The sequence below is a fragment of the Betta splendens genome, chromosome 8 (genome assembly GCF_900634795.4).
Source record: "Betta splendens chromosome 8, fBetSpl5.4, whole genome shotgun sequence".
In the NCBI taxonomy this organism is placed as follows: Eukaryota; Metazoa; Chordata; class Actinopteri; order Anabantiformes; family Osphronemidae; genus Betta; species Betta splendens.
In genome coordinates this window covers 7642507-7663114 of record NC_040888.2, presented here as the reverse complement: position 1 = coordinate 7663114, position 20608 = coordinate 7642507, and the positions used below count along the sequence as shown (strand labels likewise).

Genomic DNA, 20608 nt, shown 5'->3' with positions numbered 1-20608 from the left:
TCGCAAGCTTTGGACACGTTTACAATATTAGGTTTATCATCACATAAAGGCTGCAAAGACCAAACGTTTTCAAGCTCTGCAGATAAGTAGCACTTGCACATCACAAATCTCAAGTGAAGAGTAACTGTACTGTTCTCTTTACTAGACTGAAGTTATAACATCACTTTACCCTTTACCGCTTGATGATACATGTTACTCATGTATCATCAAGCGGTAAAGGGTAAAGCACAGTGTGATGTTAATAGAACTATTTTAAAGCAATAAAAGCAAAAGGTGTTACCTCTTTCCCTGGTTCAACTCCAGTGTTTCCTGCTCAGAGAACATTCAAACTAGGTTAACAAGGTGTGCTGTGTTCAATCTACCAGGAAACAGGGCGTCAGTACAGTAAGTAGGTTGTGTTTACAACTGGACGCTGCCACCAAAAAAAACACACACGCATGCGCACACAATCACTTATATGAAATTAAACACTGTAGATATAAATTTTATTATTTTCCCACAGACACAGCAATACAAAAATTAAATTTCAAGTGGTAGCTCCAGGAAATGTTTTTGTCTGACATCACTTTTTCCTCAGTCTCTTCATGAAAGTTACTTCATCTTTGTTCCTGATCCCATAGCTACAAACATAAACACACAAAAAACTCAACTGTTATAACCAAATTAAAATTAGGTTTAATATTTATCTATCAATATATACCCACTCTTTAAGCCTCATCTTGTCATCGTCAAGCTTTTCCCCTTGAAATACTAAATGATAACATCTCCAAACATATCTCCTGTGAAAAAAGAAAGCAATCAGATTCTTATTATGGCATAATATTGTAACATAATTATATAAATATTTTTTAACTTGCATGTGTGTGTCATGCACGTGTTTACCAGCTAATATGTTTCACTCCTCCTTCTCGTTGTTGCTTCAGCTCCATGAATCTGCAAATGGCCTTTTTCAGGTCAAGGACAGTAGCATTTTGCACCACCACTATGGCTTAAGGAGAAACATTTGTACCTGTTAAAGACAAAGACAAGCATAGATGCAACGTGTTTTGTAAACATCTCTCTTACGCATTATTTCACCATCAGCCTTCAAAACCCTGACGGTCATCGCCTGGCCATACTCCAGAGCAATCTGGGAATTCACCTCCTCCAAAGTCACCTAGAAAACAAAGTCAGATGCTCAATTATCAACAATTAATATTATTGATAGTCACTCATTTGTATAGCACTGGCACTTCTAAAACGTGAAGCATATGATAATGCATGTGTAGTGAAAATAATGAATATGTAATGATAGCACAATATTTTACTCTGACTGTAGAATATATATTCAATTAAACGTGCGTTTTGTTCTGTATGTGCAGTACGTATAAGATACACACAAGACCTGGATTGGTAGATCACAAAGTAAAGGGTCCTGTACGAGTCGAGCAAGTCCCTCTTCGAAAATGTCCAGGATCTCTGAGTGAGGAAGCGCCTCCTCGTCTTCCTCCTCTACCTCTGCAGCTGCCATCGCTTTCAGGTTCTCCTCCTCCTCCTCTTGTTCATACTTCTCAGTGTCTTCTTCTCCAGCAGCGTCCTGATCCTGCTCCTCCATCTGCAGACACCGCAGTCAATCAACTAACGGCAGCCTCGGTTGATCCGATCGGTGGAGTTAAGTCTGTGTATAATTGTAGGTATAAGACAAAACAATACAACACTAGACACAAACGTCAACGTAGGTTTATCTAAAAAGTATTTCGCGGCGTGAAATCACAGTAAATAATGCGTTCGGTTTAGATTGTATTCCGGAAGGACAGCGTAGCGTGTTGTCCAACGTTCCTCCTGGTGCAAATAAATCCAGAGAGCGCTTAACATCGGCTTTATACACTAAACATGGAGACAATAACCACTATTTAACACCTACAGTGTTTTGATATGTGTGGTTGCTTAAATAGATATTAAATAGACTAAATGGTCTTATTTCATGTTTTGTTTCTCACCGGACTCTAGAAAATGAAGCGCCTTGTTTCATCAGCTGTGTTTCCGCTTCACATGGTCAAGTTGTTTATAGCAAGAAAAAGGCAGCCTGTGTAAAACAGTGCACTTACGTCGTGTTTTTTGTTTTAATTCAAAACCATAAGTGCATACATTTATTGGCGAATATGCTTCTTTTCTGTCCAACATGTGGAAATGTTTTAATTGTTGAGGAAGGACAGAAGTGCATGAGATTCGCCTGTAACACATGTCCGTACGTACATAACATCACAAGAAAGGTGAGTAGCACTATGGCACTTTGGTTTTTGTTTACTAGTTTCACATATGACTGATTTCTTTGGAGTTTGACACGTGTTTTCCTGAACAGGTAAATAACAGGAAGTATCCTAAGTTGAAAGAGGTGGATGACGTTCTGGGTGGTTCTGCAGCCTGGGAAAACGTGGATTCGACTGCTGGTATGTGGCAATTAACACTAAAGTCTCTGTTGTGTACGTCTTAGTTCAAACTGTCTCCAGCTGCGCTTCAATGAATACTATATATAAGAAAATCATCATGTAAAGTGTGCTTAGCTTTCAGCGCACTTGTGCTGTACAGTTGCACTAAAGCACAGATACAAAAAAGAGACCAGGTGTGCAAACTTGTTCAGCTACAAGGACACAAAGATGCACAGATCCAGCAATAATCTATAACTTTTGTGACGAGCAGATCACATTTCATGAGGAAAAAACAAAGGTAAACGTATGCGTTACATTATGGTTGATTTGTTAGTTAAATAATCTAGGCTGTATGTTAATGAGAAGCCTCATAAGGCCACATGGAAGTGAAAGCATTTCATAGCCAGACTTATTATACAGTCTTGCTATTGTAAATTGACTGATGATTGTCTGACTGGCTAATTAATTTTACCAAACAGTGGCTATAATTTGTTCATATTTAATCAGACAGACAAAAACATGATTCCACATAATTATTTGTAAGTTTAAACTATCCTTAATACACTCTGTTAGATTTATGACAATTTAGAGATTTTCCTATGCAACACAATTTTTATTTCACTTAACACACTAGTGTGTGGGAACAGTTTGCAGTATGTATTTATCATCCGAGCTTCTGTACATTTTGTACAGAAGTTTTACTTTCTAGTAAAGTGTCAACAATGAGAAGACGTGTTATATATGACAAAAACCTTTACCGTAAACTTGTCTAGCAATTTAATAAGTTAAACAAAATGCAGGACATACACAAAGTTGAATCTGGACACTGTTGCATTCGCAAACTCTATTGAATAACAGAGATGGGTTTTTACAGCTACAGTGCTATTGATGTTTATGTAACGTCGGTTATATAATAACCAAAACTTGAATGTCTGTTATCAGTTCTGACTCCAGACGGGGACTTTCCATTTGTGTCCATTTACAGAAACATGTCCCAAGTGTGAACATCCTCGGGCGTATTTCATGCAGATTCAGACCAGATCAGCAGATGAACCAATGACTACTTTCTACAAATGCTGCAATGCCCAATGTGGACATCGATGGAGAGACTAATGCAGTTGTAGTTAAAGCTCAGGGGACCTTGAGTTGGTCCCTTGTCTCAAAATACTCAACCTTTTATTTATTGCTAAGGCTCTGGTGGATGTTGTAGATTCTTTTGATGATTTCAAGATTGCATAATTTTTCAGACGTTTCCATGAAGTAATCACTTCCCATGCACAGTAAAATAAATTTCAATGAAAACTGTTAATTTTTATTGATAAAATAGTACCTGTATACAACAGTCAAACAACTTCTGACTTAACAGTTATACATATCACAGACATTTAGAGAGTGATGCACACCAGCATAATCCACAACAATGGCATACTGTACTTCATGACAGGTTAAATGCAGTTCCTTCAAGTCAAATGACCCTTTTTCACATAACTGACCTCAACAAAGAATCTAACTTACATAAAGTCAAATACTAGCATGTAAGACTTGCTTATTTTAATGTGTGGCTCATACAGGTAAACTGCACTGAGACTGAATGAGAGATGGAGCATGCTGCGGTGGAACAATGCTCATTTAATTAGCACTAATCCCAGCAGAATTACTGCCATTTATTTAAAGCTTATTCTTAGCAGAGATTACTACTTTTCTAATTGCTGAACTGGTTTAAAAAGACGAGTTTTTTTTCTATTTGGCATGCATCTGAGCAATGCAGGTAATCTTAACAGGCTAATGCCGTATTTTAAGGGTTACATGTAAAAGGTGTCATGTGATTACGGTAGTGCCAGTGTTTGGCCTTTGTTTACAGGAGCTTCCTGCAAACTGTCACTATCAGTCAGCGGTATTTGTGAAAACAAAGTGAGGCAGTGTTTCAGACTGAGCCTCAGGTCAGGGAGATGTCATGCAGGCTCTTCAGTAACAAAGTGTCTGTTTTTTACTTTAATTAAACTACACTATATAGAAGTGGACAAAGGGTGGAATTCACCCAGTAAAGATCAAAATTAAATGCTTTTAATCTCAAATGAGATTATAAATGACATCTTTTTTCCCCACTTTCACGTGATTGAGAGGTTAATGTTGACCAATTAATAAGGTCCAGAGGGATATTTTGGGTTTTAACTTGAAGTGCAAATTCTTTAATTTCTCTTTAATTAAGTGCATTGCAGACAGAGGGAAGTGATGGGTAACATCAGTGCATCTGTAAATTGCTCAGTCTGTGACTGAAGCTTAGAAGAGTAATAGATGTACTGTAGCAAGTAACATTGATCCTTCCCAAACAAGCTAATGAGAACAGTTAGCTATTTTGCTTACATTCAACAAGGGTTAATGATAAAAGGATAAAACTAGTTCTGTTAAAAGAAGACAAAGAAAGTCACAGTTCTCCATATGAACTTGTCAAAACAATAGATGAAATCTTTAAAATAAATAAGAAAAAAAACACCATGCCATCTCAGCATGTTTGGCTTCTGATCAGGATTCACAGATTAAGTCCAAATAAAGTGACAATTTTCACAGTATTCTCTTGCTGAGTTTGTCTATACAGGATCAGGTGCACCTCATCTGCTGCCTATGCGTACTGTGCCTCTAAAGCGCTGCACACCAGCAATAGTTCAGTGAGAAATCTGTACATTTTAAATGCATATATACAGTACACACATGAAAGAATTCTGCAGAAAGATATATACAGTAAGTGTGAACTAACAAGAAAACTGCACTTATAATTTGAGAGGGGCTACGCGACAAAAATAAGGAACAAAGCCTGTGACTATCAGCAGGAGGCGCTGTGGGGTTGTGTACGTTGTTCTGTGGCATACAACTGTCCGTGGTTAGCATATACGCTTGTATGTGTAAATGTAGCCCTTACAGTATGGGCAAGTGTGTGTCACATCCTTCAGGTCATCAATTAGGCAGGGAATCAAGCAGCAGCCAAGATCACACCTGAGTAAGAGCAACAGACAACAGACAATATATTATACTGTCAAGCCAAATGTCTGTACATGGTTTAATACACTCAGTAACAAGAAACAATGAAGCAGGTGTTTCAGTGGATTGTTTTTGACTGGACATGCAAAGGTTAGTTAAAGAATGTGTCAGCATAAGCCTACTGAAAAATATGGAAGTTAACAAGAAAGATAGGATAAAATCAACAGCAACTTCTTTTGGTTTGCATGCGTCAGGCACCATGACCAGGTGCACTTGCTTTGCATATTAACAGGTTTCTGGGAAGTCATTCATGTAAACTGACCCCTTTTTCACAGAGATTATTTTAAGATTTTTTTTAAATTATGGTGCTGCTGTTTTTAATTTATTATTATTTAATCTCAAACATCCTTTCCCATATCGAGTCAAAAGAAAACAGGAACATCTAAGACATTTATTATTAGGAGGACACATCTGATAGGACATGTATATGTGCACACAGAGTACACAGATTTGAATTTGGGCTGCTGTCCTTGCAAATTATATTGAATTATCATCAGTTAGAGCTGTACAGTCAATACGTAATCTAATATGTGTTACATAATAAACAAACCTTGCATCAATCATGAGTTTGATGTCATTTATATAACAGCTACTTGCTTTATACACAAGTTCTTATTTGAAAACACAATTAACACTTCTGAAACTGATACTTTAGTTTTAACTACTTACCCTACAAAGAAGCAGAAGAGGCAGAAGAGTGTGTTCATGAGGCCAATATCGTGAGAGATGCGGGTGATGATTGCCTGCTGACAATGTGGACACACAGTCTGCACCGGCGAGGTCTGGAACATTTCCCCCTGCAGCACAGTTACAGTGGTGGCTGCTCCTGGAGGAGCCAGGACGGTCGCTGTGTGACCACCCATGTGGACAAAATGACTGGGACCAGGGCCCATCTGTCCTGGCATGGGGTGAGGAAAGTGACCGGGTGGGGGAGGGTAGTGGCCACCTAGAAACAGAGTTAAGTTTAGATGCATGTTTATAAAGCAACACGTTGAGCGACTTGCTGTGACGCTCTTACAGCAACCAACCCATGGCTTCTATTAAAAACAACTGAAAACAAGACAAATTAACAAGTGGGTGGTGAAGCTGAACCAAGCCACATTGTGTCAGTTTGTCTGATGCTTTGCATTTACAGCAATGTAAAGTATGTAGGCTATGTAAAGCACCTTGTGGGGGTGGTGGCATGGTCATGGGCATGGGCATGGGCCCTTCCCCAGGGACATGCGGGGGAAGGAAGCCTGGATGTGGGGCTTCATAAGGTGGAGGACCATAATCTGGAGGCAAGGGCTGCCCCTGGGGGGGACCAGTTCTTATAGGGACAGCTTCTGAAATGAAAAAACACATATCAAAGGAAGAATTAAAGCAACTGCTTTCATTGCTTTTTTTTCTAGATCACATTGTATTCAACTTAAAGATATATTTTATAGTTAAATAGAAACATTTAAAAAATGTTTTCATGTTAAATTTGAATTAAGCCACAAAACTCACTTTTTTCGACTGACTGCTTTCAGTCCAGTGGCCATTTAACTTCCACTTTCTCTTTCTAATTTTAGGGTAATGTAAGTAACAAACAACAACTCACAGAAGACTTGTTACACAAGTGTCAACATTCTCCACAAAGAGGATTACAGTATGAATATCCGTTTGAGATATCCGTTTGAGTGGCCAACTAATTAATGGTATTAATGTCTGATGTAGTTTAGATCTATTTAAGCTGTTACCAGATACCTGCCGATGTCACTGGAGCCAATTACAAAGATCACAGCTGACCTGAGTATCTGGACGTTGCGTTTCAGTTTCATAATTAGCATGAAACCAGCCTCCCCCTCATCAGTTTGAACCGTCAATTCCCTGAATGTCACACTGCACTCAGGATTCTTTTGTTTTTTTATGAAGGCTTTGTGACAAATGAATCACACATTGTTTTCCAGTTTCCATGGTGACATTCCCAATGATTTGTCAGTAACACTTTCCCCAATCCTTCACGCTGAGCCGTCTTACCAGGTTGTCCATGCTTTTCCTCAATAAGGGGGGCACTGGGACCTCCAGGGTACGGGGGAGGAGGATCATTGGACATGCTGGACGGATTTCTGTACAGGGAGAAGGGTTGAACACTGAGCTGGTCCCACTGCTCTCCTGTTGACTCTGTGGGATTAAAAAAACAGGCAAAGTTCAAAGTGCTGTGGTTCTCCCAAAGTAGAAAATGTTCCAACAAGAACTGGAGGAAAATCTGATGCTCAAAGTGAATTTAGGTAGGTAAAATACTGTACAACTACATATGAATTATCTCAAAATGTGGTCCCATAGCATAACAACGTAGCATTATGTATTTGACTGTTCAAGGCCCTTGACAACTACTGCTAACTGCAAATATTAACAAATTCATTTAAAAAGTGCTTAACAGGACAGACAGCACAGATTGAACGCGATTCTACAGGACAAATAAAGACTTCACCTGAATCGAAGGATCAACATTTGACTACACAGGTGACAGAGTTTAGAGATTTCAAATTAATACCTTTAATAACAGTAAAAATCAAACGTCAGAGTCTTCCCTCGTTGCTCCCAGCTCGTTTAAACTACACGCACTAGTAAATATTTTGTGTGGACCTCAGTTGGAAAATAATTAAACCTGATTAAAGTTTACATCGAGTCACTGATCGGTCCTGCAGGAGCGCGTAGACGCTTCTCGGCTAACAGTTAGCTAGCTGATGTTTTTAATCCTTTCCCAGATAATCCAGCTCAAACCTACTTCCACCTCTAACCCCGAATATCTCAGTTACGCAATTGCGCCCAGTGAAAGTAAACACTGATACATCGTGAAGACACTTCACATATTTATCACTGCTGTGTTTATTATGGCAAGCGCATACGTGACTGTTAGATAAACGGTAGCTAACGACAACAACATTCAGTGGATGCTAACATTACGCTACTGGAGCTAACGAGCGTTCATTTGCAAGTCAACTAGAAGTCCTCATAAAACGAAGATAACCTGTCTCAATAAACAAACCGAGGAACGATGTCAGCGGCGTTCTGTCATAAAAGCAGAAAGAAAGGCTTCGTCTGTTCCGCCGGAGCTGAGCTAAAGCTGGGCAGTGTTGACATCTGCCGTTAGCTCGCTAGCAAAGCGCCGCCATTCTCACACGAGATTAAAGGTTAACGATAAAACCAGGCACTTCCACCTCGCGTCTCTACGTCTTCGTAACAATCAAACCTCTGCTCGTAAGTGTAACGAGCTGTCACCGCGGGGACAAACACATTTACCTGGTAGAGAAAACAGCTGAAACGCAGGTTGACCGTGGTCTGACCGAAGTTTGACGTTAGCAGCTCTGCGCCGTCGCCGCAGTCAACATCCGCTCGGACGGAACGACGCCGCTCAGCCGCAGCGTTTACGTTCGACACGCGGAGCTGCTTATTCTGGCACCGAGCGTCACTTCACTGGACTGAAATAACCACAACCTTCATGATTTAGCGCGTCAATTAACGCATTAATGAGAACGGTCTTATTTTTGAAATGTAGCAGTCATTAAACAAATGTAGATTTTATATTTTATACATACGTTTTTATTTTAAATATAAAAAAGATAGTTTAGTTAGGGGGGGGGGTTATAAAAACATTGCACTTATACACAATCTAACTTGAGATTTATATTATAATAATATCTGTCTGTCTGTCTGTCTGTCTGTCTGTCTGTCTGTCTGTCTGTCTGTCTGTCTGTCTATCTATCTATCTATCTATCTATCTATCTATCTATCTATCTATCATGTAAAGTCTCTCTTTGTAACGTTAGATGCTGCGTGTCCTTCCTCTTTTTACATAGACTTAATCTTACGGCACCTTGCAGCACAAGCTGAGATGATGATAAAGATGTGGGCTGTGAGCCGCCACCTGCTCGGCATCCGCTGGCGATAGACTGATAATATATATGCTTGCTATGTTGCAAAAATTAGCTACTACAGTGGTCTGTACCTGATGCATGACAAAAGTCATTCTAATCAAGTTTGATAGAAGACATTTAATGGGCATAAAGAAAAGCTAATAAAAACATTTATAGGCCAAATGTGTGTTTTACTCTTCAACAGCAGAACAACACAAACTCAATACTTAAGTAAAAGTCCAAAGTACTTAAAGTACTGAAATAAGTCGAGAAAATTTATTTTTACTTCTGAATCTGAACAATTCTAAATTAAAATAACCACTTAACAAAGTTTCTCGTAGAACGGAGGAACAAACACACACATACATCCAGTTTGTGAATGTGAAGGATGGATTCATGTCTGGGGAAACTGAGGCCCAGTCTCTGGCCATGTAGTGTCATGACTGCTTATTGCCAGCAGAGGGCGCCACATGCACAAGGACTCGAAGCTGTTTACAGAGGAATTGACTCATAAAGAAACTCCAACGAGACACAGACAGAAAGGCCAAGAGTGCAGTGCAGATAAAGATTCACAGCTCACATCATGTGACGTTACACAAAATGCTGCTAAAGCTTCTCTTCTGGAAGCGCTTCAACATTTATTAGACAAGACAAGCAGTAAGCTGAAGTTATTCTATACAAGCTCCATGGTTCAGTGTGATTCTTTTGATCAGACTGTGTCACATCAATAACACGCTGCTGTTCTCTCTCCTCCACCTGAGCCTGAATCTGGGTTATTAAGAATTTCTTCTTTCTTGTTTTTTTTTTTTTTGCAAAGACACGAGAGAATTTGCAACAAAAAATGCTGCACACAGCAGGGACTAATAATTTGGAAAAACACAAAATCACTGAACAGCAGGAAACTAGACAATTACCTGAAACAAAATGTAGCATTCCTCCAGCAAGGATGAGAGTTTACTTGTGATTTTGGTGGTTTTTATTTCTTATGAGCCGTTTGAATCATTTATACCCACCATTATGTGAGCTACACAAATTACCTCACAATCAGACTACAAAGACATACAATAATATCAAAAAACGTTCAATATACGAAGCAAACACACCCTGTGACTCCTTCAGAGGGGTTGCTAGTGTGGAATCGAATGAAATTGTTGCAAATTACTTTGTGTTAGTTAGCTTTCTGTCATCTCAACCAACTTCCCTCATCTGCTACACAGGAAGTAGACCGTCAAACTAATAAAATAAAATCTATAATCTATCTATCTATATCCAGTCACCGCGACAATAAACTGGACTGGTCAAACTACACAGACGCTCTGTATAAAAGGGCCAGAGTCGCCTCCACCTGGTGAGGAGACTAAGGTCCTTTGGTTTGTGCAGACAGCTGCTAAGGAACTTTCTATCACACTGTGGTGACCTCAGTAGTCCTGTAGGAAGAGACTCAACAAGCTGGTTCAAAAAGCCAGCTTTCATTATTGTTTTTTGAGAATATGTGAATTTTTTTCTTTGATTCTTTACTTGATGCCTCTTGCGCAATTGCGCAGTCTTTCTGTTTACATGTAACTTACTGTTTAAATAATACTGTATATACAACCATTACTTAGTGCAAGTATGAACAAGTATAACTCTTGATTGTTTTTGGCAAAATTGTTTTTTCGTTGTTGTTTACCTTTTTTTTCCTGTCAAATTGCTGTTGAAAACAGAATTTTCCCCATTGTGGCATTAATAAAGTCATCCTATCCTAAAGTGAATTTCATTAGAACCAAAATTATAATAGTGAAGGTTGAGGGGAAATGGCAGAAGCACTAAGAGGAGGAAAGAAAGGTTTTATAGAATTCGAATGAACGTCCGAGAGGCACAGGAAGAAGCAGATAAGGGACCAGTAAGACACACTTACACATACTGGAGAGCACAGGCAAGTGGCTTTTAAAAACACTCCAACTTAGAAGGTGGCGGTAATGCACAAAATAGTTGTTTGCCAATCGCCAGAAAAAACAAAGAAGAAGAAGCAGGAGCCAATCAGATTGACTCCCTGCTACGCTAGCACAGCTTTGGCACAACAACAGCTCGTCGCTGTTTGTTTCCTGGTAGTATTTGCAGGACAGTCGCCCCGATTAACTGGATCTATAAAATGGTAAATCAGCCTCGGTGAAAACGTTTCCTTTTGACTGATGTTGTCCTTGTTTGGGCGCTAGCGTACGCTGACGTGAAAGCCAACCTGCTGCTGTCGCGTTGTTAGCTGCCAGCTAACTGTAGCTAGCGAACGTCGGCCATCCAGCAGAGAAAGATGGGATCCATCCTGAGCCGCAGGATCGCTGGAGTGGAGGACATCGATATCCAGGCTAACTCGGCCTATCGATTTCCACCCAAATCTGGTGAGTGATCGGCGCGTTGACTGGATTCTGATTTCACAGAAACACGGAGGAAGCCTTAAAACGAGCACTCCCAAGTCAGTGGGGTTGTCGTCAACAACAAATCGTAGATAATGGAGTAGAAACACGTATGAAGGCGTATAAATACCTTTTAACCTTCTCGTTGAAAGACTAGATGTTATAAATAAAACAGAGAGAGAGAGACCCTAAATACACGAAAGAGACACAAAATATAACCATGACACTTATTTATCTTTTTCCAACAGGATATGTAGCGTAATTAGTATACTTGCATTTCATAATCAAAATGTATCGGAATTTTACTGCTGTAGGTTGTAAGGTTAAAACAAGTTTGTTATTGTAACAAAGGTGTTTTTCGCATGAAGTTAACGAAGTTAAATATTGACAACGAACGCCATTAAACGCTCAAGACAACTGAGTGGTGTATTTCTGTGCTTTGTAGCTGAATAGTATCATTTCTGTACCCGATCATTCGACGTCACTGCTCGTAAAATATGTAGTTCACAGTGCAACTGAATTAAAGGATCAAGTTTGGAAATGTACTTTGTCAATAATATGAATCCTTCCCTACCTCTAACCATTCATTCTTTCCTCCAGGGAATTATTTTGCCAGCCACTTCTTCATGGGGGGAGAAAAATTTGACACTCCACACCCTGAGGGATACCTTTTTGGCGAAAACATGGACCTGAATTTTCTCGGAAACAGACCAGTGCAGGTGAAAACTTCAATAGAATTCAGTATATATACTGGTTAACACAGATTTAAAACTACTGTGACTACTGCAGGCAATTAACATAATAAAAATCAATATAACCATTTATATACTGTTTAATTTGTTTAGTTTCCATATGTGACACCTGCACCTCATGAGCCTGTGAAAACCTTGAGGAGCCTGGTTAACATTCGAAAGGACTCTTTGCGTTTGGTCAGGTATGGATATCAAAGCAGTATTTTGTCATTACAGGGAAGCATTGTTTAATGAAAAGGAGAGAAGTAAATGCTCATCAAGCCTCTCGATCGTAGGTATAAAGATGACTCTGACACACCAGTGGAGGAAGGTGGAAAGCCAAAGGTTCAGTACGGCGTGGAGTTCACTTTCGACGCTGACGCTCGCGTGGCCATCACCCTCTACTGTCAGGCATTTGAAGAGTTCTCCAACGGCATGGCAGTGTAAGGATTCCATGATAGAACTGAACTGTATTTGCATAAGGCTCAATGTCTTATAGAATATTTATTAATATATCTGTCAAATTAAATGCAAATTTATGCATGTATCCTACCAGGACCATATAAACAAATTATCTAACGTTTAAGATACAGATTAAAACACATACTAAGCACATTTTCCCTGCATTCTATAGAAGTGTTGGAACACGACGACTAGAAAAGACACGATGGGTCCTTAGCAACCACCAGTCACCATGGATACTACAGATAAGATTTAGAAAAAGATGAAAGTCCCAGTCAGTGCTGAGGTTATTGGGTTATAATCTGTCTGGGAGATCGTCAAATTCTTTTGAATCAAAAAGGTTATTTGTTTTGCCTTTGTAATTTGTTATTGTGGGTTTTCGACAGACACACAAAGAAGCCAATGAAATATTTAAAGCTTGATTTTTTTTTTTTACTGTTATGCTGCTGGAATATAGCATCTCTTATGTAATGGAATGCCAGACTTGTGCTAGGTCAGAACTCTTTTCTTAATCCTGCACCCTGATAGTTTTCTCTGTGACAAATTGGATTGTGTGCAGGTACAGCCCAAAGGATCCATCCATGGTCTCTGAAACTGTGCATTACAAACGTGGTGTGAGCCAGCAGTTCTCAATGCCATCTTTCAAAATAGACTTCAGCGAGTGGAAAGAGGAGGACGTGAGTACCTGCAGCAATTCGTTTCTTACTAGGTCACATCAAAACACAACAATAACATCGGTGTTTAAATGTCTAAAGTGGGTAATGAAGTAGAAAACATCTACATCGAAGCATCATTACAGTTTTTGATTTATTACATTAATGGATACATCTACTCCTTCTTTTCACACATTGCTCACTCAACAAACTTTATTTTTCTCTTTTGAAGCTGAACTTTGACCTTGACCGAGGAGTGTTTCCCATGGTTATCCAAGCCGTGGTTGATGAAGGGGACGGTAGGTCACAAAGGCAGCACTAACAGTAATGGGAATTTAGTTTAACAGCTAAACTGTCGCCATAAAACACTTTGTCATCACATGCTGTGTGTTTGTGTTCTGTTTTTTTTTGCCAAAGATTGCCTTGGACATGCTCATGTACTTTTGGCTGCTTTTGAGAGAGTATGTATCAAAATCAAAATTATTTAATCTTTTTTTATTATTTTATTCGTGCACTAAAACATCTCTTTTTCTTTCACCTCCAGCATGTTGATGGCAGTTTCTCTGTCAAGCCCCTGAAGCAGAAACAGATTGTAAGATTATGTCATTTATTATTGACCTAATTAATTATTAAGGAAATTTTTGAAGTTGGAAGTGCAGCATATTTGATCTCAGAACTCGTGATTTTTACATTAATTAATATGTCACTCATTATCCTGATGTATCTATAATCTGACTATATTTTTTAAGGTGGACCGTGTGAGCTACCTCTTACAGGAGATCTATGGCATCGAAAACAAAAACAACCAAGAAACAAAGGTTTCAGTCAATTGATAACTTACACAACACAGTACCATAAATGCAAATGTTCAGCCACATTCTGCTTGAACGGCTTATGATTTACTGGTTTAATCATTTCTCTAGCCATCTGATGATGAGAACAGTGACAACAGCAACGAATGTGTTGTCTGTTTGTCTGACTTGCGAGACACACTCATCCTGCCCTGCAGACACCTGTGTCTCTGCAACTCCTGCGCAGACACCCTTCGTTACCAGGCCAACAACTGTCCAATCTGCAGGCTGCGTAAGAAACGCTACCATTTCCCACCTAATTCTGCTTGTTGTTGAGTCTTGTACATTATATGTAACAGAAATATGAAAGTGCTTTAAAGCAAAATTGCTTAATTTGACCTGTTTTTTTTTTTTTTACCTGTTCTTTGACCTGTTTTCCACTGTTCAGCCTTCAGGGCCCTACTGCAGATCAGAGCTGTGAGGAAAAAGCCTGGAGCTCTTTCTCCTGTGTCTTTCAGCCCTGTTCTGGCTCAGACTATGGACCATGACGAGCACTCTGTAAGTCTCATAGCACTGAGCCTGTTAAAAGTCCAAACAAGTGTTGCTTGTGAGCGTTTGTATCTCTCTTTGCTAAAGACGCCTGCTCACGATGTGTCCACCTTATTGCAGAGCTCAGACTCGGTTCCTCCTGGATTCGAACCCATTTCGCTGTTGGAGGCTCTAAATGGTCTGCGTTCAGTGTCTCCCGTCATCCCGTCTGCCCCTCTGTATGATGAAATCAACTTCTCAGGAGGTCTGGGAGGTGAAAGCAGGCAGCTGAGCTCCCCGGAGCATTTAAGTGATGGGAGTCTGCAGAAAGGCAAAGTCAGCAAGTCACCTGATAGGTAGTGGCAAACAGTTTAGTCGTGACCTAGGTTTCTTCAGGGTTTTAAGCTCATTATTGTTTTGCTTCACCCCACACTCTAGCACCCTTAGATCGCCATCCTCTCCCATCCAGGAGGAAGATGAAGAGAAGCTATCTGAAATGTCTGATGCTCAGCCTCACACCTTGCTATCCAGCAGCCCCGCCCCCACAGATGTAAGACAGTGATTACATCACCACATGCCAATAAAACGCCATCATCTATTGCAAGTTAATCTTAACTTTTTCCTTCCAGGCCACAGCAACCGAAGATGCGGCAGAGTCTCTGTCACCAGATTATGGTGAGTGATCTCATTTGGCTCCTGGTAAACTGTAGTGGAGTTGACTGACATTGACACTGTTGATGTCCTGCGTGATTCAGAGGACAGGCTGAATTCTGGAGGAGATATTCTGCAGGACTGTGTCAGTGAGCACAGCAGCTTGACCAAGACAGAGAGTGATCCACAGGGCGACCTGTCTCTGCCAGGTGAGGCAAATATCAGACTATTACAAAATTGACAAATAAACGTCTATCCTGATACACTAGCTAGCCTCTTTTCTTAGTCCAAGACTTTAGTGCTTTGTTTCACTGTGCTTTGCATCTAACCTGTCTGCTGTTATGCATCTTTCTGTTTCCACTCCTAACACTCCTCTCCTGTTACCTGTCATGTTGCCTCGCTTTGGGTCCTGACTCTCAGCTCTTGGTCCTGATTCCTGCTCTATTGGTATGGAGGAATAATGATGGTATGTAGGCTTTCCTGTCTGCTCCGTCTCTGTGTTTTGGCCTCTGCTGTTCCAGCCTGATCCCCATGACAATTTTCAGTGTGATCTATCGCAGCACAAAAAAAGTCCAGCTGATGTCTTCTGTGAATTGAATGCACATTGTAACTTATCTGTTTCTACCTCCTCAGGCTCATCTGAGTCAACAGAAAGCCTGAAAAGCCAGAGCACAAACTGCTCTAGTCAGCCTCTCCTGTGTGCCACGAGCAGCCTTCACATGGAAGACGAGCACTTCAACCCCTGACTCTGTTCCTCCTATCATCACAACCGATCAACGCTTTAAAAAGATCACCCAGCCCCCAGGTTCCTTTCACATCCCCATCCGAGTCTTCTGCTTCCCTGACCAACCAACCATGGACACAAAAGCAAAATTCATAGGGATGAGTGTGGTTTTTATTTTCTCTAGTGAAGAAATTTGACTTATGCAAAACCCTCAGTACCTTACCTGACCGACCTTTTAAAAACAGGGTGCGAGTTTCCCCTGCTTCAAAATCAACATTAACAGTCGGATGGTGTTCAGTTGTGTGTTGTGGTCTAGTAATGTGGATTCCAGAGATATTTCACTGCCTGTCACGGTTGTCCTTTTTAAGCACACTTACTTTAAATTAACTAATAATTTGCTTGACACTAAAGGCAGAAGATTTTATATATACGTATATATTGTATTTATCAGTCAAATACATTATTATGTCTAACTTTTTTCCCAGGTAGGTTGGTTTAGGTTATGAGTGGCTGAAGTGATTTTGCACTCAAAAACACAGTTCATAATCCATTCCTTATAAGCATCATGAGATTAGTTGAATTTATCTACAGTCTTAAGCATCTACATGCCCATTTTTTATTCTTTTAAAAGATATGCTGTATGTATATGTATCATAACTGTATTAGAATCTTGTGTAGTTTTTTTCCAAAATGGTAAACCTGCATATTCTATAAACAAAAACCTAATACTGAAGTAGTGAGAGTACATTCAGTTAATATGCACATTATTTAAGACCTACAGATTCATATCTTCTAACAGCTGAACTCAAAGATAGCTCGCGCCTGCAACAAGTCCAACTGTGCTCCAGCTACGTACGCGCTGACTCCGTATCGCACCGCAAGTGTGCTCGTCGTAGATGTGGCAGCTCCCTGTGCCGTTCCTTTCTGTGTCTGCTTATGTGACGTAGCTACAAAAAAAAGAGTGGGTCGGCGTTTGTCCGGCTGCAAGACCTTTATACCAACGTTGGTCCTGTATGTGTAGCACCATGCATATAGGTCTATGTGCCTTGAGTTGATATAGCTGCCTGCTTGTTGCATTGGACATTAGTGTTCTTCTAAACCCTGTGATAGTTTCAGCAAGTAAGAAGATCTTTTAACGATGATGTACAGTCGTTTTTTTTTCTATCGCAAACTTCATCTTGCTATTGTTATTGAGCAATATTGAATTGAACTGTTCATTTACTGTGTTATGGACATGTATTATTATGTATTTAATATTAACTTTTAATTCTAAATGTACATTTCATTGGAAGGAACATATCCGATGCAGTAGATGCAAAGTCCTTAGCGTTCTAATGAGCGGGCGAGCGTTTGCATGTGAGTTCGTAGAGGCTCAGATCCCTCGCTGCTTTGACATGTCGTGCTTATTTTGTCTTTTCTCCCTCTTCTGTGCCATTTCAACTTGACACTGTGCCTTCCTGTTCCCGTTCTGACCACTATTGACCTGGTATCCAGGACAATAAGTCCACAGTAGGTGGTTAGTGGCTCTCTGTAAAATCGGTCTGTATCTCCTCGTGTGTATAGCAGCATGTGTATAACAATAAAGAACAAAGATTGATTACTTCAGCTGCCGCTTGTTGTCGGACTTTTTTTAGTTCAAAGAAAATCATACAAACATTGCGTCTCGGCAAATATTTGCTGAGTGATTATCTTATAATTATTAGGTGATCCATTTCCCTATTTCAATATATTCTCTGAATTTCAGGTGTTGGTCAGGAAAGGTTGATGCTGCCAACTGCTGGCGAAGCAGCCGATGAAACCAGTGGAGTTTGGTTTCACTGTAATTTTTATTGCATGCAAGGTGTGACTCATTGACAGTTTAAAAACTTAAGTCATGGTCTGTTAATATTTTGCCTTTGAGGCCTGTGACTAATGTTTCAGCTTTATCAACTCCTAGAATCAGATTAACCACTGAAGGCAAATCTCAGTTCATGAGCGTCAGATCAGGCATAGGAGCATCTACCTCAGATTAAAGCCTTGATCTCAAAAATTTGAAGTACTTAAGTTATTCATACCTTCTCATCCGGAATGAAACGATATTCAATCACTTCAGGATGTAAAGGCTTCATATTTCAAACACAACCACATTCCTGTGCTGTAATGTTTAACTGCTGCTCCCTGCTTATCTCGACCAACCGGTGTACGCCGTTTAAAGTTTACCGAGGACTCAGTTCCACTGTAGCCACGGGCTCGTCTGCGAAAACATAATACACTGAGAAACTCTGTGGATACGTGTACACATGCTCACATGCTGTAAAGGAGATTAGGCTCTATGACACTTCTAACCAGAGGAGGTTAAAAAGTGCACCCATAAAGTTAATCTCATCATACAATAGTTTGTGTTTCCAAGATGCTGTTTTTTTTTATTCTTCCTTAAACTAAATAACATCATTCATAATACGCACAAAGAAGCCAGACAGCAGATTAGTGTTAACAGTATAAGCCTGTGGGAATATGTTTACCTCAGGCCGGACAAAGTCAGTGCTCTCTCATTTGATTAGCCTGTGATAAACCTCTTTGGGGCATGAAATCATCTCAACAACAATCCACACAAATCTCCCTCTGACTCAGTACAGATGAATCAGCCCACATGCCCTGGATCTCCCACCACATGTGTACACCTACATCCAGTCACGCTGTGCCTCGCTCACAGCCCACAACACATACCTCAACGTATGTGTCATGTGTGAAACTATTCTCATCCCGGGGGTTTCCTGCATAAATAAACAGCTCGTTGCTGCGAGTTTAGTTCATAGGAGATTTATCTAAATGTGTCCGGGGGGTACATCTGTAACTGCCTGTCACCTTGGCTCTGAAAAAACACCCTGAAGACAATGCTTAGCCTTTAAGATGGGGGATTTGCAGACTCGGGGCACGTGCACAGACAGAGTAGCGATCCTACTTTAAGAGGGCCACTGTAAAGTAGAGATCAGAAGGAAGAGGAGGAGGCAGGACGAGAGACAGCGTCTTTCCCTCTGAGGTCAGTTGCTTTGCAGGCACAGTGGCAGCAGAGGATTTGACTTAGTTTTACCACAATCGTAGTTTTAAATTTATAACATCTAATTGCAAAACCACGCGAAAAGCAGTTAAAGAAATTCCCTCTGGCGAAAAGGCAAAAGTGGCGTTGTCGAGGGCAACATGGCGCAGCAGGTCAGCGGCTCCCCGTTCCTCAAGCCCTTCTCTCTGAAGACGCCCGTCAGAGCGCTCAGCCCTCGGCGGCAGAGGCGGCACACGCTGCCCGCCAGCGAGTTCAGGAACCTCACGCCACAGGACGCCATCAGCGTGTTCGAGATTGAGAGAGAAGGTGAGTGTGTGTGTGAGTGGGGCGTCTGAACATGCGAAGTGTCCGATCTGAGTGTCATGGATTAAAACGCGCCGTCTCCACCCACACAGCGTTTGTGTCCGTGTCTGGAGAATGCCCTCTGACCCTGGAGGAGGTGCTCGCCTTCCTGGCCCAGTGCCCTGAGCTGTCGCTGGGCTGGTTTGAGGAGGGCCAACTGGTGGCTTTCGTCATTGGCACCGGGTGGGACAAGGAGAGACTCTCGCAGGTGCGTGATCGAGCAGGAATCCTGCACAGTGACACGTTCCATATTCACATTCACCCATGCATTCCTCCTCCACCACAGGAGGCCATGACGCGGCACGTCCCCGACACTCCCACGGTGCACATCCACGTGCTGTCGGTGCACAGGCACTGCCGCTACCAGGGCAAAGGCTCCATCCTCCTGTGGCGGTACCTGCAGTACCTGCGCTGCGTGCCGGGCCTCCGCCGGGCGCTGCTGATCTGTGAGGACTTCCTGGTGCCCTTCTACCTCAAGGCGGGCTTCAAGGAGAAGGGGCCGTCGGCCATCGCCGTGTCCGCCATGCGCTTCCAGGAGATGGAGCACACGCTGTGCGGGCAGGCGTACGCGCGGCGGAACAGCGGCGTGTAGGCCGACACCCTTGTTCCTCGCGCTCAACTCTAAACCGGACTCTTTGCACAAAGGGATTATCAGGAGACACAGGGTCAGTGCAGCGGTGGTTCCACGTTGGTTAGCGGGTCTTAACTGAATCCACTAAAGTCATTGGACACACCCAACCTGTAGCTTTGTAATTAATCATTTAGCATATTATTGAATGATTATTTCTATTGCCAGGATTGTCAGTGCTGCTTCCCATTTACTAAAGGTTTTGTTCAACAGCTCACAATTTGCATTGGAATAAAGGAGATATAAAATGTAAATAAAGAAGTAATCAAAATGCATAAATCCAAGCCTCATGCAAATGTGCTGTTTCTTCGTTGCTGAATGTGAATAAACTATTGTTATAAGAAAA

At 41.0% G+C, this 20608-nt stretch overlaps 5 protein-coding genes across 7 annotated transcripts; 3 read left to right on the top strand and 2 right to left on the bottom strand.

The window, feature by feature from the left end:
- Positions 1-468: 468 nt before the first annotated feature.
- snrnp25 (small nuclear ribonucleoprotein 25) lies at positions 469-1807 on the bottom strand. Its single transcript, XM_029158077.3, has 5 exons — positions 1385-1807; positions 1066-1156; positions 883-988; positions 705-779; positions 469-620 (listed from the first exon to the last, which is right to left on the bottom strand). The coding sequence occupies exons 1-5, from the start codon at positions 1592-1594 to the stop codon at positions 563-565; spliced, it is 540 nt and encodes a 179-aa protein (XP_029013910.1). The 5' UTR covers positions 1595-1807; the 3' UTR covers positions 469-562.
- Positions 1808-2000: 193 nt separating this feature from the next.
- Positions 2001-3717, top strand: polr3k (polymerase (RNA) III (DNA directed) polypeptide K). The gene is made up of 3 exons (XM_029158078.2): positions 2001-2252; positions 2342-2429; positions 3394-3717. Exons 1-3 carry the CDS (start codon positions 2142-2144, stop codon positions 3519-3521), a joined length of 327 nt encoding a protein of 108 aa, XP_029013911.1. The 5' UTR covers positions 2001-2141; the 3' UTR covers positions 3522-3717.
- cdip1 (cell death-inducing p53 target 1) lies at positions 3695-8871 on the bottom strand. 2 transcript variants are annotated; one of them, XM_029158074.3, is made up of 5 exons: positions 8712-8871; positions 7446-7589; positions 6611-6769; positions 6114-6390; positions 3695-5399 (listed from the first exon to the last, which is right to left on the bottom strand). In XM_029158074.3, the coding sequence occupies exons 2-5, from the start codon at positions 7519-7521 to the stop codon at positions 5288-5290; spliced, it is 624 nt and encodes a 207-aa protein (XP_029013907.1). In that variant the 5' UTR covers positions 7522-7589; positions 8712-8871; the 3' UTR covers positions 3695-5287. The 2 variants fall into 2 exon arrangements, with proteins under 2 accessions (XP_029013907.1, XP_055366688.1); XM_055510713.1 differs by lacking the exon at positions 8712-8871 and adding an exon at positions 8458-8636.
- A 2457-nt stretch (positions 8872-11328) lies between these two features.
- mgrn1b (mahogunin, ring finger 1b) lies at positions 11329-17860 on the top strand. Of its 2 annotated transcripts, XM_029158072.3 has the most exons (17): positions 11329-11700; positions 12316-12434; positions 12561-12649; positions 12743-12889; positions 13468-13585; positions 13794-13860; positions 13979-14022; positions 14106-14153; positions 14311-14379; positions 14485-14644; positions 14801-14910; positions 15022-15236; positions 15319-15430; positions 15510-15555; positions 15636-15740; positions 15952-15997; positions 16165-17860. In XM_029158072.3, the coding sequence occupies exons 1-16, from the start codon at positions 11613-11615 to the stop codon at positions 15990-15992; spliced, it is 1578 nt and encodes a 525-aa protein (XP_029013905.1). In that variant the 5' UTR covers positions 11329-11612; the 3' UTR covers positions 15993-15997; positions 16165-17860. The 2 variants fall into 2 exon arrangements, with proteins under 2 accessions (XP_029013905.1, XP_029013904.1); XM_029158071.2 differs by lacking the exon at positions 15952-15997 and having other exon boundaries at positions 11331-11700.
- Positions 17861-19402: 1542 nt separating this feature from the next.
- Positions 19403-20596, top strand: aanat2 (arylalkylamine N-acetyltransferase 2). The gene is made up of 3 exons (XM_029159227.3): positions 19403-19598; positions 19688-19842; positions 19921-20596. The coding sequence occupies exons 1-3, from the start codon at positions 19433-19435 to the stop codon at positions 20224-20226; spliced, it is 627 nt and encodes a 208-aa protein (XP_029015060.1). The 5' UTR covers positions 19403-19432; the 3' UTR covers positions 20227-20596.
- Positions 20597-20608: the final 12 nt, after the last annotated feature.

What these genes read in the sequence shown, in the direction of transcription:
- mgrn1b (XM_029158071.2), top strand. Translation starts at nt 11,613, where the DNA reads ATGGGATCCATCCTGAGCCGCAGGATCGCTGGAGTGGAGGACATCGAT. An exon ending in TTCTCCAACGGCATGGCAGT is followed by an intron (nt 12,890 to 13,467) that starts GTAAGGATTCCA and finishes GATTGTGTGCAG; the next exon opens with GTACAGCCCAAAGGATCCAT. An exon ending in CGTGGTTGATGAAGGGGACG is followed by an intron (nt 13,861 to 13,978) that starts GTAGGTCACAAA and finishes TTTTTGCCAAAG; the next exon opens with ATTGCCTTGGACATGCTCAT.
- cdip1 (XM_029158074.3), bottom strand. Translation starts at nt 7,521, where the DNA reads ATGTCCAATGATCCTCCTCCCCCGTACCCTGGAGGTCCCAGTGCCCCC. An exon ending in GGAAAAGCATGGACAACCTG is followed by an intron (nt 6,770 to 7,445) that starts GTAAGACGGCTC and finishes TTTTCATTTCAG; the next exon opens with AAGCTGTCCCTATAAGAACT. An exon ending in CTCTTCTGCTTCTTTGTAGG is followed by an intron (nt 5,400 to 6,113) that starts GTAAGTAGTTAA and finishes GCTCTTACTCAG; the next exon opens with GTGTGATCTTGGCTGCTGCT.
- snrnp25 (XM_029158077.3), bottom strand. Translation starts at nt 1,594, where the DNA reads ATGGAGGAGCAGGATCAGGACGCTGCTGGAGAAGAAGACACTGAGAAG. An exon ending in TTTGTGATCTACCAATCCAG is followed by an intron (nt 1,157 to 1,384) that starts GTCTTGTGTGTA and finishes TTTGTTTTCTAG; the next exon opens with GTGACTTTGGAGGAGGTGAA. An exon ending in GACAAGATGAGGCTTAAAGA is followed by an intron (nt 621 to 704) that starts GTGGGTATATAT and finishes TTATGTTTGTAG; the next exon opens with CTATGGGATCAGGAACAAAG.
- aanat2 (XM_029159227.3), top strand. Translation starts at nt 19,433, where the DNA reads ATGGCGCAGCAGGTCAGCGGCTCCCCGTTCCTCAAGCCCTTCTCTCTG. An exon ending in GTTCGAGATTGAGAGAGAAG is followed by an intron (nt 19,599 to 19,687) that starts GTGAGTGTGTGT and finishes CCACCCACACAG; the next exon opens with CGTTTGTGTCCGTGTCTGGA. An exon ending in ACAAGGAGAGACTCTCGCAG is followed by an intron (nt 19,843 to 19,920) that starts GTGCGTGATCGA and finishes CCTCCACCACAG; the next exon opens with GAGGCCATGACGCGGCACGT.
- polr3k (XM_029158078.2), top strand. Translation starts at nt 2,142, where the DNA reads ATGCTTCTTTTCTGTCCAACATGTGGAAATGTTTTAATTGTTGAGGAA. An exon ending in TACATAACATCACAAGAAAG is followed by an intron (nt 2,253 to 2,341) that starts GTGAGTAGCACT and finishes TTTCCTGAACAG; the next exon opens with GTAAATAACAGGAAGTATCC. An exon ending in AAACGTGGATTCGACTGCTG is followed by an intron (nt 2,430 to 3,393) that starts GTATGTGGCAAT and finishes GTCCATTTACAG; the next exon opens with AAACATGTCCCAAGTGTGAA.